Here is a 15,870-nt window from a genome sequence, read left to right as displayed (position 1 = left end):
TAAATTGTCATTTAAAATTTCTTCAAAAAGGCTACACTAAGCTGTAAGCAGGACAGGCAATCCCAGGAATTCAGTACCCTGTCAGTAGCCCTTACTATGGAATTTAAGCTCCCCAGTATAACAGAGTTAGATTTATTTATAATTTCCCTGCACATGGCTCTTCTGCCCCTTTTATTTGAACCTATAATTAGCACTATACTTGTTAAATATATGTCCCAGAGTATTAAATCTTAGATCTGTTAATATGGTGGTTGTGCCCTGAATCTCAGCAGAGTTGCAACAGCTACTCTCCGGTTCAGTGGACTCATCTAGGACAACTAATGAAAGGATTATGATGGACGGTGCCCATCCCAAGGAACAGAGGGTGTCTGCAACTATAAGCAAGGCAGTTCCATACATCTGCCCCCCTGGGATCTAAGCCGCCCCGCAATCAGAAACAGAGTAGGCATCACCATCCCAAAATCCTCCAATTGGGGAATGGACAATGGACTAAAGCAGACTTAGTATTATTCTGTTATTGACTTATTTTTTTTTCTCTTTTTTTTTATTGACTTTGTAATAATATTACATCAAAAATATATATGTGAGGTCCCATTCAACCCCGCTCCCCCACCCCCCCCTCTCCCCCCCCAACAACAGTCGTTCCCATCATCATGACACATCCATTGGATTTGGTAAGTACATCTTTGGGCACCTCTGCACCTCATAGCCAATGGTCCACATCATGGCCCATACTCTCCTCCATTCCATCCTGTGGGCCCTGTGAGGATTTACAATGTATTGACTTATTATTGCTCTAGCAAAGGAAGAACTTAGATCAATGATATAGAGGCAATGTCCACCAGAAGTTCTGAGGGGAGGAAGAGGGAAAAAGGGGTATAACATGGGGGCATTTTGGGGACTTTGGAATTGTCCTGCATGACACTGCAATGATGGATGCAGGCCATTATACATTTTATGAAAAACTATAAGGTAGTGCAGGGCAAAGTGTAGACTATAATGTAAACTATGGTCCGTAGTTAGTAGAAATGCTTCAGTGTGTTCATTGATTGTAGCAAATGTATCACACTAATGAAATGTGTTGATGTGGGAAGGCGTGTGTGTTTACGGGGGTATATGCAAATCCCCTATATTTTTGATGTAACATTTATGTAGTCTAAAGCTTCTTTAAAAATAAAAAAACAATTTTTAAATATTATGCTATAATGCAGTATTGGTGCAAAAAGTCATTGTTTATGAAGAAAGGCAAGGAAACAGAGTGGCAAAAATTAAATCTAGGGTTGGTAAAATAATATTTATTGTTCGAGCAATGACTACAGTCCTCTATTTAATTACTACATCAGTCTTGTATCTTAAAGCATCACCAGCATCCAGAAATGTCATCCTCGCCAGGGAACTTATTACAAATGCAGAATGGGCTCTGCCCAGACCTACTAAATCAGAATCTGCATTTTAATAAGGTCCCCAGATGATTCCTTTGCACCTTAAAGTATAAGACATACAGCTTTCCTGAGAGGTACCTGTGAGGATACTCCCAGGAAGAGGAAACTGTTTTCTATATACTGAGATATGTGCTAAAAGTTTGCAGTATGACTTAAATCTGGAAAAAGTCCCACCAAATAGGTGAGAGAAAATTCAAAGCAACAAGAAGGTGGTATAACCTATTTATGAGTCTAGTATGACAATATAGATAGAAATCTATGTCTAAATAAGTTTCAAAGCTTTTTCTGTAAGTTGTACCTAAGTATTAAATATATTTCAGTGATAATAAAGTATTGTGTTATAGTTTATATGACACCATTTTTTTTTCTTTCCTAGTGGCACATAAAATAATGGTGGCTCTTACCATAGGTGAAAGCACATTTTTGATGATATAAGAACAGTAACACCAGTTCAATCTTTCATATACCTACAGAAACCATGAAAATTATAACTCTTATTAATACAAGTCTACGCATTTTGAGATAACTGGATAAATTGGCATGAAAACTCATTAATTTGTTTAGCTTAACTTGTCATAAGTTGTTTTATTAGTACACACTGTCTTCTCTATTGAATAACTATTTTCATGGGAACTTGGGGAAGAATTAATTAAAATATTAGCCATGTTTTATTTTTATGCCATATTAAATAATGACAGTGGAAATTCTTTGAAAGTATACATAATAGCTGCATTAATAGTGAATTAGTTCATTATAACTTTGACACATATAATGAATACAAAATTTACATTTGTGGGATTTTTTAACCATCAAACCATGATATAGTTTAAGATTTCTATTTTTATTTGATACTTTTAATAATTTACCTAAATATCTCATCTATTTTTTTTGTTGGTAATTTGCAAAACATACAAAAACTTTTGTCTAGTAGAAATTACTTTTTTCTCTATGAACCTTAAGTAGCCTTTATGGACTATAAAACTTTGGATTAAATTTGTGACTGCTTACCATTGGATTGCTTTCAGCCAGTTTGTCCAGCTTTACTTCTTTATTTGTTCCATCGTCTTCACACTGATGATGATGATGATGATGATGGGGTTGTTCAGTAAGACAAAAGAATGGAAGTTTGATCAAAATGGCAGAGAGAACCTTTCTGACTTACCAAGATTGTTTTCTAAATTCATTGAATAAGCTTCTTTTAGGTGCAGATCAAATGATGATGAAGCAAAAAGTAATCATTTGAATCTATATTTTGATTGTCTTATATGTACAATAGCTTACATATTTAGGTTACTTATTGTTTGCCAAATAGATAAATACATGCTGAAAAAATATTATAATTAAGACATGTATACATTCTCTCCAGTATTACAGGAGACTTCACTGAATAGATGACATATTAGATTGTTTTAAAAGACAAGTAAGATCTCAACCGGGACACAAAAATCAGTATTTGTTTTACTAAATGGTTCATCTCCCACATTTCATTGGGTTCTTTTTACTTACCAGTGGAGGAAGCCTAATGATGGTTTATTTGTCATGTATTAGATAGTTCATGAATAGCAGAGAGTATCTGAATCATTTTATTTTATGGAATTTTTTAATTGTTGCCTTCAGAAAATTTACCTGAAAAAAAATAAGGAAAATAAACTTCTATTATTGCTCTCAACCTGGTGATTTTTTCATTTTCTAAAATCAAGATGATTTAAAGTTACATGACAAAAATGTCTATATGTCGACAAGTTGAAGTAGGATAACAGCCAACTGTGTGTTAAACTTGGGCTGACCATCTAGAAAACAAAACATATTTTATTACCAAAATCCTTTTTAGATCATTTGGAAAGTAAAATTTGGGCTTGGATTTTGTAAGCCAAGTTTAAAGCTTTCTCAGAACATTGTTCTAAAATCAACTTAACCTACAGTTAAGGAGCACACCTAGCTGGTGTGCTCCAGGGACCAGCAGCACCTGCGAGCAGATTAAAATGCAGACTCTCAGGTTCCAACCAGGGCCTGCTAAATCAGAATCTGCATTTTTAACGATTCTCCAGATGATTCCTATGCACATTAAAGTTTATTAAGTGCTGGTAGCCTGTTCTCTTTCCTGGTCTCTGATTTTGATTATATTAGTACTAATTGGGACCTGTAAAATGCATCGTGGCCCTGCGTACTTCCTTCAAAGCAGACAAGGTTTGAATGGAAATCATGCATGACTAGATTTCTGAAAAGAAAAATAATCTCAGTGTTACATGCTTTGAAACCCTGTGGATATTTGTCTTTTATGTTCTTATAACTTTCTGAGTCATACAATAATTCCCTTTTTTACTAAACAAAAAATAAAATTATATCCACTAAATGAATTCATCTGTCTCTGTTGTACCTGGCCCTCTATTGACAATCTCCAAATGTTATTTTAGCTTCCTTAGACTAGTGGAAATCATGCTGCTTTGTTCCCTGCAGGATTTAAAATAAAATATGCGTATTTAATTTTCAAAATGCCAAGTGATTACTCACAGCATTTATGAAAAGGAAAATGATTTCAGGTATTCATAAAATGTTTCCATAGTAAGGGACTTTAAAGTGGTGTGATTTGGGGAAGCCAGTGTAGCTCAGCGGTTTGAGCACCTGCTTCTCATGTACAAGGTCATGGGTTCAATCCTTGGTACCTTCTTAAAAAAAAAGGTCAAGTTATTATGGATATTTATTATTGTGATCCGAATTAAAAATAAGTATATTGACATGTACCGCTTTTTTCCTCTTCTCCAGATGCAAAACAAAGGTCTACCCTGATGAACTTCCAAACACAAGTGTAGTTATTGTGTTTCATAATGAAGCTTGGAGCACTCTCCTTAGAACGGTTTACAGTGTTATAAATCGTTCCCCACCCTATCTACTCTCTGAGGTCATCTTGGTAGATGATGCCAGTGAAAGAGGTAGAGATATGTTTCTTGCATTTTTTTATTAAAAAGCTTCATAACAGTAAAAACGATATCTGGGCAGTGGTCTATATTTGCCTTATATCTATACTAACCCTGTAGCCACCTGCCAAATTTGTATCAATATACCTCACCAATGCCAACTCCAGGAACAAGTAATTAATTCTTTCAGTTTCTCTCATGACCCCATTTGACTCTTACTAATCTGAAAAAGTGAAAATGACTTTCAAAAATGTCCTCTTTTTTTTTCAAATTTTCAAGCATGTTTATGACTTTGTGAATTCTTCTCATTTTTTTTTATCTTCAGGCAAAAGCAAAATAATTTATAATTTAGGAGAGTGCATTGGCAAGGTGGCCCAGTTTCTAGATTAGAGCCTGGTATCATATTAATTTCCTAATTTGACCTTATGCTTGTCAGTCAAGCAACAGGGTCATAATGAACTGTCCAATAATTAACTGCTGAAATCTCTACATCGTTATGTCATCTGATTTTGACAGGGGTTAGACACAGTTTCTGTGTGTTGAATTTCCATCTGGGCATTATTTCTGCTGTATTTTAAATCATTTCAAATTTTACTTATAAATTTTTATTGCATGTTACAGATTTTCTCAAGTTGACATTAGAGAATTATGTGAAAAATTTAGAAGTGCCGGTAAAAATTATTAGAATGGAAGAGCGCTCTGGGTTAATACGTGCTCGCCTTCGAGGAGCAGCTGCTTCAAAAGGGCAGGTCATAACTTTCCTTGATGCACACTGTGAATGCACGTTAGGATGGCTGGAGCCCTTACTAGCGAGAATAAAGGAAGACAGGTGAGAATTCATGTTTTATGTCTGCCTGGGTTATGACTGAACTTGTCAGGACTTTCCAGCTATCCATCAGAACTTCTAAGTTACTATTTTCAGAATGTTTATTTCCTAGCTTATTTTTTTTAAGCAATTGTCTCCTTGTTTATTAAAAACGACCTTGGCTTATTCCTTCTGAACATGGTAGTTGATTAAAAAATAGTCAAACATTTGAAAAAATTAAAAAAAATTGAATATTCATTTTTTATGTAAAGAAAATCAGTCCAACCTGAAAAAGTATAATATTTTATAAAGCATCTTTTCAAAGCACTGCATTATGGCCCACAAATGCCGTGGTAAGATAGGTAATATAGATTCTCTTATCTCTATCTAATAAGAGAGAAGAGAAAAGAAGTTAAATTGCTTGCTAGGAACAACAGTTCAAATTTGTCTCTCTCCCAGACCAGTGTTGTCCCTACCAGGTCAGCATTCTTAGTCAGAGTCTAGTTCAAAATCACCTTGAGTATCTCAAAAACAAGAAAACCCACATACACACATGCATACACATACCAACCACACTGAAACAGACTCATGATTAAAAAAACAACACAGGGAGTACAGCTATAAGAATAAAATGTTTAATTTATTTAAACAACATTGCCAATTTACACGTATAAATATGAAATCTGAAAGACTGAATAACACTTTATAGAAATTAAGAAGCCCCATAGTTACCCACAATTCTTTCCTTCTGATAATAATATGGCACACAAGCTTTTTTGGTAGATATTCATAAATGTTGGTGATAAATGAGTATATTTCCTAAACATCTAATGAAGTCAACTAACATTGAATGGTGTTTTTGATGTAATAAAGTATTACATAACACACTGCTTGCATAGCCATTTCACGTACAGGTGGTTTTAGAATTCAAATATTTAATTAAGCCTCCGAGACAGGTGCTACTTCGCCTGGGATAGGGCAGCCACATCACATAAATGGCAGGATTTGGTACTTTCCTGAAATATGGATGGAGGCTGTTGGTAAAATGCACCATAGCAGTTGAAGAAAGCAGTAGGATCCTTTTAGTCAACTGAGTGTAGTACATGGCTAATGACATTTTCCCACTCCATGCATTGTACAGTATCCATAGGAGAGTAAGCCAAGCAAAAGAAAGTGAACATCTTCAATGCATTTCTTGGCACCTTTTCATGTATTATGTAGCTTTTTAAAAACGTGTTTCAGATTCAACTTAGTGACTTTTAAATTTAATGCTGTTTTAATAAGGTCATGTACAGGACATTTATTTTTTAATCTCTTAATATATTTAGATTATACTTGCATATGAGGAACTCTAATCTCTTACCCTGCATTTAACTACTAAAGTTGCTGTACCTAGATAATAAATTCCTATTTTAGGTTATTAGATCAAATAATTTGTTTCTCCACTAATTGTTATTAAATATAACTAGCAAAGAGGAAATGATATTGATTGTTTTGGGACTAGGGTCTAGGCATTCTAATGCAAGATGAATCCTGTTAATTTCAAACAACTTCAGACTTTGGTCAGTTGTGGGATATATAAGACCCAATTAGAAATGAGCATTGATGTTTCTGGGGTCACAAAACAAGCATAAGTAATTGAAAGCATTTCTTTACTTCCTACCTGTGGGTGCTTTAGAAGCATATTTGTGTATTTACATTCTATCAGACATGAAAACTAAGCTGGGTTTTCAGAATCAGCTACAGTCAAGGCAATCTTGGGCAGACCTGAACATTTACTTGTGGAGATGACAGAACGTTGGTCTTGTAATAGAGCATGTAAGCTCTGAGTAACAGGCAAAAGAAAGCACAATAGGGTTTAAAAGAGTACCTAATTATCTCCCGAGTGACCATTTTCTTACCCTAAAAATCCCCTGTTAAGTATTCCAACCTGGTTCTTCCCCTCACTTTAAGAAAAATAGGTCATGGAGAAAAAAACAGATACAAGTTGCTTATCTTCACCTATCTTAGAATACCATCCAGATTGTGACTCTAAACCCTTAATTCTAAAATAATTCACTTAGAAATTGTCATAGCCCAAATATCAGTCCTAAGAAATATCTACTTTTACTCATAGGTTTGGTTTTCATTGTTGCTGCCATTTTTTTTCCTGGTAGATATTTTCTTCATGAGGATTTTTCTCATAACTATCTCCTTAAGCTAACTTATGCTATTTGAGATGCAAGCTGCCATTCTCCCCAACCTGCATGCTATTGATTTTCAGTGGGTTAGAGCTACAATGATGCATAATCTCAGAGCAGCTCTACTCATCATGCTGTGGGTGGAGGTTTTATGAAAAATAGACTATGTTCATCCTGCTGAGCTAGTACTTAGAATACATTTGGAAATCAGCTTGAAAATCAATTAGTATATTTGATTAGATAATATGAGACAGTGTAAAGTAGAGTGTAAGGAAGTTGTAGTAAAAGGAAATAATTCCATATAGAAAAAGGATGAAATGAAAATAAAGGTGTATTAAGTCACAAAATAAGTAAACTCAACATATCAGCAATATTGTTTGAAGAAGCTAATTTAATATTTAAACGGTCAGGTATATGTAAGCTGGTTTAATTTTTCTGCAGGAAAACAGTTGTGTGCCCCATCATCGATGTCATTAGTGATGATACCTTTGAATATATGGCTGGGTCAGACATGACTTATGGGGGTTTTAACTGGAAACTGAATTTCCGCTGGTATCCTGTTCCCCAAAGAGAAATGGATAGGAGGAAAGGAGACAGGACTTTACCAGTCAGGTATGTAGATCTTATCTCCTGTGTTCCTGTAATAAATAATTATGGAAGTATTATAAATCTGTGGTCTCATTTCTGTCCATTAAAGTCATATACTTATTTTTCATATAAACAATAACTCGTGAGGATATTTAAAATCAAGTTAGTCCAGAAAACATTTCAGTTTTTAAATCTTTCATATTTTACAGCTAAATGTAGAATTTTATTACAAATACTCTTAAAAGGTGTTTATAGATGATAAATAATGGGAATGCAGACACTTCATGATCATATATGATTCAGAGAGTATTAAAGCTAGTTAAATTAAATCTAGCATAGGCAAACTTAAGTATAGGCAGCAGATCCAAATTGCTTTTGTAACTTTGTGTATTCTTTTATTCAAAGTATATTTATTGTGAATTTAATATGTGACAAAAAGACAAAGATGTTCTAGTCTTCACCCTTCAGTTAAACATACATCTTATCTAAAAGTATGTGCTTTACAAGAGAAATATTACCAAAATTGAAATAGCCAGAATGTTTTGGTAAATATTCTAAATTTACTAAAATTAAATGTCTATGTTCTGTATAAATACAACAGAAATATCTATTTAGAACATTTTAATATATTAACAATTCTGAAGGATTTATTTTTTATTCAATAAACAGCTACCTAATTTGAAATATATACTCATAAATTGTTTACTCAGTGCAAAACAAGAAATATTATCTGCATCTATAGTTGTCTAAATAAGCAGTATCCAATTTATTAACACAAATTATTACCTTCCTACCTTAAAACATTATAATGTACTTCTTATTTGCAACCAAAAAGACTTCTTATACAATACTTTGGGAAGGGAGTTCATTATTTTAGCTCTTTAAGGATCAATTTGTCCACTCATCATTTTGTTGGAATAATAGAAAATACCCTAGCATTTTAAAATAATATGTCACCCATTATCTAAACAAGAATGTCCTATATTAATGGAATGAATTGCCCATCATATTAATTATATAATGGGTAAATTAAAAGTAACTCTGAATATTGACTGATGGAGGAAGACAGTTCTAATCATTTGTTACTGAATAATTATTTAAATATTGGGAGCAGATGACCCTCTTAAAGAAATATACACCATCAAAAAGAAAAATAAAATATAGCTCCTAACAATTGCATGAAGACATGTGAAATTCTTATATCAATATTTGAAGTATAATTTATCCAGTAGTGCTTAAAACTTGGTATAATCTCCAGTTTTATCAAACCTGGGTGATTCTTGCCATTAGCAACTTTAAGAAATGCATTGGATTATATTATCAGCATTTATTAGAATTTCTATTTTTCTAGATCATAGCTTCACTTATTATTATCTGATTTTTACGCTCCAGGCCCCAAGTGAAAACTCAAAATGCTTCACCAGTACACTCAAATTATAGATATTTTTATTCATTTGAAAAAAAGTTTAAAAGAATGCATGTATGTTTATATTCATTATTTCTTTAAACACATTGGCAAGAGACATGCTTTATATGACTTATTATCTTCACAGTCAAAAGGTAGATAATTTAAAAATAATCAACATCCATAGCAAGAAATTACTGATGTTCATACAAATAAAGTTCTATGTAGAAATCAGCCATTATGTCTCAACTTTCATTATCTAAAACAAAAGAGGCATCTCATTTGATTTATTTTAGTCACAATTTATGAGGTTTTATTGTAGTAACATGGAAAGCTTATAAAATTTAAGTATATTTGATTTGTTCACCTCAGGAACTGAAATTTTCTTTTTTCTAAAATGCTGAGGGAGCTAGAGTAAGTGAGACAGAGAGAAGTCTCAGTCTTTGCTGAAGTTTCTAGATTTTTTATGGCAAAAGGTTAATTAATTCACTGGCTGTGCTATAATAGCCTGCAGGTAATTTTCATCAGCATAGCTGTAATGTGAACTTTCTTTGTACTTGTAATCTGTTACTTGAAGATGTGATGATTTTTTTTTCACATTCATACAAACAGATAAATCATTCTAGGTGTTCATCACAGAATTTTTTTCTTACTTGATTAACAGAATTCTGAATAGCTAAAGTGATTAAAATGAGGTTGAAATTTTGGTTTTGTTAATGGAATGCTTCATTTAAAATGTCAGTTATAACAGATCATTGTAGTCACTATAATTGACTAGTTAGTCATCATTTAGAAATATGATCATGGATCTATATAAATTGAGAACCAATTTGAACTCGTGGCCTAAACTCAGTTATACCACTCTTAAAGTAAACCTTTAACTTGTCAAACTCTAGGCTTTGATATTTTCATATTAATAAGAAATGGAGTTTCTCTAAATCCTTGGCATTTCTGAAATTATGGGACTCAAATAGACTTAATATCCCGAATATTTAGTTTTTTTAACCTGTTGATTCCTCTTGACATTTTTAAGAGTTCTAGGTTAACAGAAACATCATGCATAATGTATAGGGTTCCCATATATTCCCCAAACATGAGCAGTTTTCCCTATTACTAATGCTGCATTAATATGGTATTTTTGTGGCAATTGATGAAATGATATTACTATAATTATACTGACTATGGTTCACAGTTTACATTGGGGTTCCTTTTTTCAGTGTACAGTTTTAAATTTTTTTCTAGTAAATTTTTCAATTTTAACAGTTTTCAAATATAAAAATTCAGCAGTGTTAATTACATTGAAAATGTTATGTTGGTATCCTCACTATCATCTATTACCCAAATTTTTCCATAATCCCAGACAGACACTCTGTATTAATTAAGCATTAAATTCCTATTCCTTACCCCTGCTCTGGACCCCAGAAACCTGTATTCTAGTTTCTTACTGTGTGGATTCAATATTCTGATTATTTCAAATGAAATCATATATTTGTCCTTTTGTGTATAGCTTATTTCACTCAACGTAATGTCTTCCAGCATCTACATTGTAGCATGAATCAGATATTCTTTCCGTTTTACAGCTGAACATTATTCCATTGTTTATATATATCCCATTTTGTTTATCCATTCATCTATTTATGGACACTTGGGCTGCTTACATCTTTAACAGAATAATGCAGCTATGAACATCAATCTCCATATAACTATTTGAATGCCTGCTTTTAATTTTGGGGAGTATAGACTAGAAGTAGGTTTGCTGGGTCATATGGCAGTTCTGAAAAAGCATCACACTGTTTTCTACAATGGCTGTACCATTTTTCATTTCCACCAAAATTATAGAATGTTCCCTTTTTCTCCACATCCTCTTTAACACTTCTCGTTTTCTATTGTTACTGTTGTTGTTAATAGTAGCCATTCTGGTGGGTATGAAAGGATACCTCACTGTGGTTTTGATTTGGATTTCCCTAATGGCTAAGACATTGAACATTTTTTCACGTGTTTGTTGGCCATTTTTATATCTTCTTTGGAGAAATTTCTATTTAAGTCTTTTGCCCATTTTTTAAAAATAGGGTTGTTTGCATTTTTGTTGTTGAGTGGTAGAATTTCTTCTTATATTTTGGATATTAAACCCTTATAAAATATGTGGTCTCTCAATCTATAGGTTGTCATTTTTCTTTCATAATAAAGTCCTTTAATGCACAAAAGTTTTTAATTTCGATGATATCTCATTTTTTCTGTTTTTCCTTTTGTTGCTTGTGCTTATGGTATAAAGTTTAAGAAACCACTGCCTAACTGTGAAAGATAGAAGTAAATTTAGTAAATGCCTTTGGGGGCAGATTTTCTCTCTCTCTCTCTCTTTTTTTTTTTTTGGTCTTTGTTTTCAACTTTATCCCTCCAACCTGGATCAGTGTTTAATCAAAAATATCTGTAAAAGGAAAACAAAACAAAACAACACAAGGTCTTGAAGATGCTTCCCTATGTTTTCTGCTGGGAGTGTAATAATTCTGGTTCTTATTTTTAGGTCTTTGATCCATTTTGAGTTAATTTTTGTATGTGGTATAAGATGTGTCCACTTTCACTCTTTTGCACCATTTGTCAAAACACTGTTCTTTCCCCATTGAGCAGACATGGCACCCTTGTCAAAAATTAATTGGCAATAGATGTGAGGGCTTTTTTCTGAACTATCAGTTCCATGTTGTTTTGTAATAAGTGTAGCTTTGTAATAAGTGTTAAAATTGGGAAATTTGTTTTTATTTTCAAGATGTTTTTTTTTAATTCAGGGCTTGTTACCCTTCCGTATAAATAGGATGATTTGCTTTTCTATTTCTGCAAAGAATGCTATTGGAATTTTGATTGCAATTGTATTGAATCTGTAAATTGCTATGGGTAGAATTAACATCTTAACAATGTTTAATCTTCCAATCCATGGATATGGAAAATCTTTTCATTTATTTAGGTTTTCTTTGTCTTCTTTGAGCAATGCTTTATACTTTTTTTGCACAAGTCCTTTAGATCCTTGGTTAAATTTATTCCCAGGTATTTGTTTATTTTAGTTGCTTTTGAAAATGAAATTTTATTCTTGATTTCCTCTTCAAATTATTCATTACTAATTCATAGAAACACTACTGGCATTTCCTTCTTGATCTGGTACCCCTCCAATTTTTGTTTACTCTGGTAACCTTGTGGATTTTTCAGGACTTTCTATGTATGGGATCATGTCCTCTGCAAATAGGGAAAGTTTTAGTTCTTCCTTTCCAATTTGGATGCCTTTTATTTGTTTATTGCCTAATTTTTTGAGCTAAAACTTCCAGTACAGTGTTGAGTAACAATAGTAACAGAGGGCATCTTTTTCTTGTAACTGATCATAAGGGAAATGCTTTCAATCTTTCAACATTGAGTATTATGTTAGCTATGTGTTTTTAATACGCCCTTTACCATGTTGAGAATGTTTCCTGATATTCCTAGATCACTGAATGTTTTTATCAAGAAAAGGTGCTGGATTTTGTCAAATGTCTTTTCTGCATTGAGATGACCATGCTTTTTTTTCCCATTCATTCCATTAATGTGGTATTTACATTAACTGATTTTCTTATGTTGAACCTCCCTTGCACCACCTGGGATAAATCGTACTTGGTCATGGCATATAATTCTTTTAATGTGAAGTTGGATTTGTTTTGCTAGTATTTTGTTGAGGATTTTTCCATCTATATTCATAAGGAATATTGGTCTATAATTTTCTTTTCTTTGGTATCCTTATATCTTAAAGCCAGTAATCCTTTACCCCAGGCTTCTTCTGCAGGGCAAGTTCTGGGAGCTTGAGCCAGATAGTCATGTCATCCTTCAGTCTCTCAAGCTGCCCACCCAATAGATTTGTACTGACATATCGGCACCTCAGTGTAAGTGTTACTCTGCTCCCTCCAGAACAGGGCTAAGGATGCACAATGGAAATGCAAGCTAGTGCCACACAGTGCTGGATAAGAGTTTTAAAAGGGGCCAACAAGGGCTTTGTGAGACTCTCATACCAGTTTTAAGTTGTACTTTCTTGAATTGTCACTTGTCCAGTTACTGTAACCTTTTAACCGTTTTCCAGAGTTTTGAGGAAAATGGCTCTGCCAGTTTTTGTTAGTTGTTCAAAGATTCTATGGGGGAATGGAACCCTTAAGTATCTTACACCAACATCTTTGTTGTAGATTTATTCCCCCTTGACAGTTTAGTAGCAAAGTTATATGACTTTTCAAGGATATTTTAATTGTTTCCAACGATAAAGTGATCACATTGCTAAAGAAGATAGTCATGAACTCTAGTCTGTGTGCCAAATATGGCCTATAGATGTGTTTTATTTGGCCTACATAATGTTCTGCATTTTAAAAAAGTGTTTACCAATATTTTAAAAATAAGAGGTTTTAAATAAAAGTCTTGATTTCGAGCTTTCTTTGGAAAGCCAAAAGATTTTGCTACAATGGCTCAACATTCCTACTTGGCACTATGAGCTGGAGTGGAGCAGAAGCTGCCCTTGTAGAACTGGCACAGCCGTATGTGGGCTGGACAAGGGAAAGAAGTCAGCATGAGCCGCCAACTGTGGATGTACATAAGTTAGACATGACTACTGCAAAAGTGGTATTTATTTCTGGGAAGAAGCCTGGCTTAAATCTTATTGATTGCTTTGGTCTCTTAATTATGCCTCAAGAAATAGTTAGAAGATAATAGTTTCTTCTTTAATTTCTTACTGATTAAAATAAATTTCTTTCTTAGAAACCTACAGGGGAAATTATTTTCAAGTCTAACATTTTTACCCTTTATATCCTTGTGGGCTCTTTTACATTTAATTATTATTCATATTTTAACATGATTTCTCACATTCTTACTTGGAGTACTATGTTAGGTATCTTCCCCAAGTAAAAAAAAGGGTTTTTAGTGTTTCTTTTGGTCCTTGCTATAAATCAAACATAGATTTAGTTATTGTATTTTATTCCTAACATTTTCATTGCTTCAAAATCCCTGTTTATTAACATTTGTCTGAACTCTCATGTGTTTATTTTCCTCTCAGTTGGTATTAGGAATTTATAAGGAAGATCAAATACATTGCATGATTAATAATATCTCAGGATACAATAATTGTGTCTTTATTGTGATCAGCTCACAAAATGCTTATGTATATTATATCCTGCATCCTTCTAGTATGCCATCATTGAAGAAGTGCTGAAATGGGCTTTGGAAAATCTGGGTTTCGTTTTGAGCTCCTTCTATTGAGCAATTACCCAGTATTCTCAACTATAAAATGGAAAGTTATCTCCCTGTCTTGCTTAATTTAAGTATGAAGTACTATAGAATATTAATTGCACAAATGTATTTGAAAGATGTTCAGTTTTTAATTTATTTCTGATAATGTAACATATGTATATTGTAAAATAAATGACAGTATCTAAAAGTATGAAGCAGAAGAGCATCACTGAGCCATCATTTTTAGTATTTTTTAGTATTTCCATCTAAAGCATTTCTTTCCAGGCACATTTCTCCACAATTTAAAAACTGATATATCATGAGTCCTTTCATATGCTTTAACTTTTTTCAGAAATAATAATTTAATGGCTTCTAATGCCAATTATTTGTTTAGCTTTTTCCATAGTTTTGTAGTCTAAAGTTAATGAGTCAATTTATTTTTTTTGCAATTATACCTCTCTGATCTACAATTTATACATATAACGTTATCTCCAGAATAATGGAAAGAATATAAAATGCTTTAATATTCTTGATATCTTTATCATTTTGATTTTCAAGATAAATCATTGCTGGTTGCAATTTATAATTCCTCCAGCAAGTACAATAAATGAGAAGTATGCATTTTATTCTATAAAATGTTATATGAATATAAGGCAATTTTTTAATTATTTAATGTTAACTAATCATTTAATTCTTAATATTTGTCAGATAGTCTCTAGTAGACTTTTCTCAGAAGGACCAAGTTATACTTTGGATTGGAGGAAAGAAACAGAGACAGACATGCTCAAAACCTTTGGGACACTTCTGAACAATAGGAAATACTAAAGCTACAACATAGGGAAAGGTCGATGTTTGAGCAGAATAAAGACTTTTGAAACAGTTGATCTTTGGAATGCCTGACTGTTCAGCGTTCTTGCTTACTCAGATTAAATACAATATATGCTGATTTTGTGTAAAGTAAAATATCCCCCATCTCAGATGAAATTTGTGAATGTATATTGTGTGGAGAAAATGGTATGTTTATATTAATTATTTCCTAACAGTTTAAGGTTTAAAAGACTTTCTAGAAGTCTGTTGAAATGAGAAGAAAACAGGGGTAATATAGAAAGTATCCAAGGTAATGAAATACCACATTTATATCCTGAATAGTTTTAGCATTAACCAAAACATTTTAGAACATATGACTTCAGCTTTTCCTTTATTTTTATTCTTATTTTTTAATTTTATTTTTTATTAGAGAAGTTGTAGGATTTGACCTATCTTTTGCATGAAAGTATAAGAATTGGTTAAAATTTGCACCAGCTTCTGTACATCC

General features: G+C 32.8%; 1 protein-coding gene across 1 annotated transcript in view; it reads left to right on the top strand.

The window, feature by feature from the left end:
- The window catches only part of GALNT13 (polypeptide N-acetylgalactosaminyltransferase 13), a 592,145-nt gene that overhangs the window by 369,923 nt on the left and 206,352 nt on the right, over positions 1–15,870 (top strand). Inside the window, exons 5-7 of the mRNA XM_004482209.4 lie at positions 4,206–4,372; positions 4,979–5,186; positions 7,784–7,954. Coding sequence (XP_004482266.2) covers positions 4,206–4,372; positions 4,979–5,186; positions 7,784–7,954 — 546 coding nt within the window. The remainder of the gene's footprint in view (positions 1–4,205; positions 4,373–4,978; positions 5,187–7,783; positions 7,955–15,870) is intronic.

This window comes from Dasypus novemcinctus, chromosome 7, assembly GCF_030445035.2.
Source record: "Dasypus novemcinctus isolate mDasNov1 chromosome 7, mDasNov1.1.hap2, whole genome shotgun sequence".
NCBI classification, from domain to species: Eukaryota; Metazoa; Chordata; class Mammalia; order Cingulata; family Dasypodidae; genus Dasypus; species Dasypus novemcinctus.
Note: the sequence above shows the minus strand (reverse complement) of the source record. Positions and strands in the feature narration are given on the sequence as shown.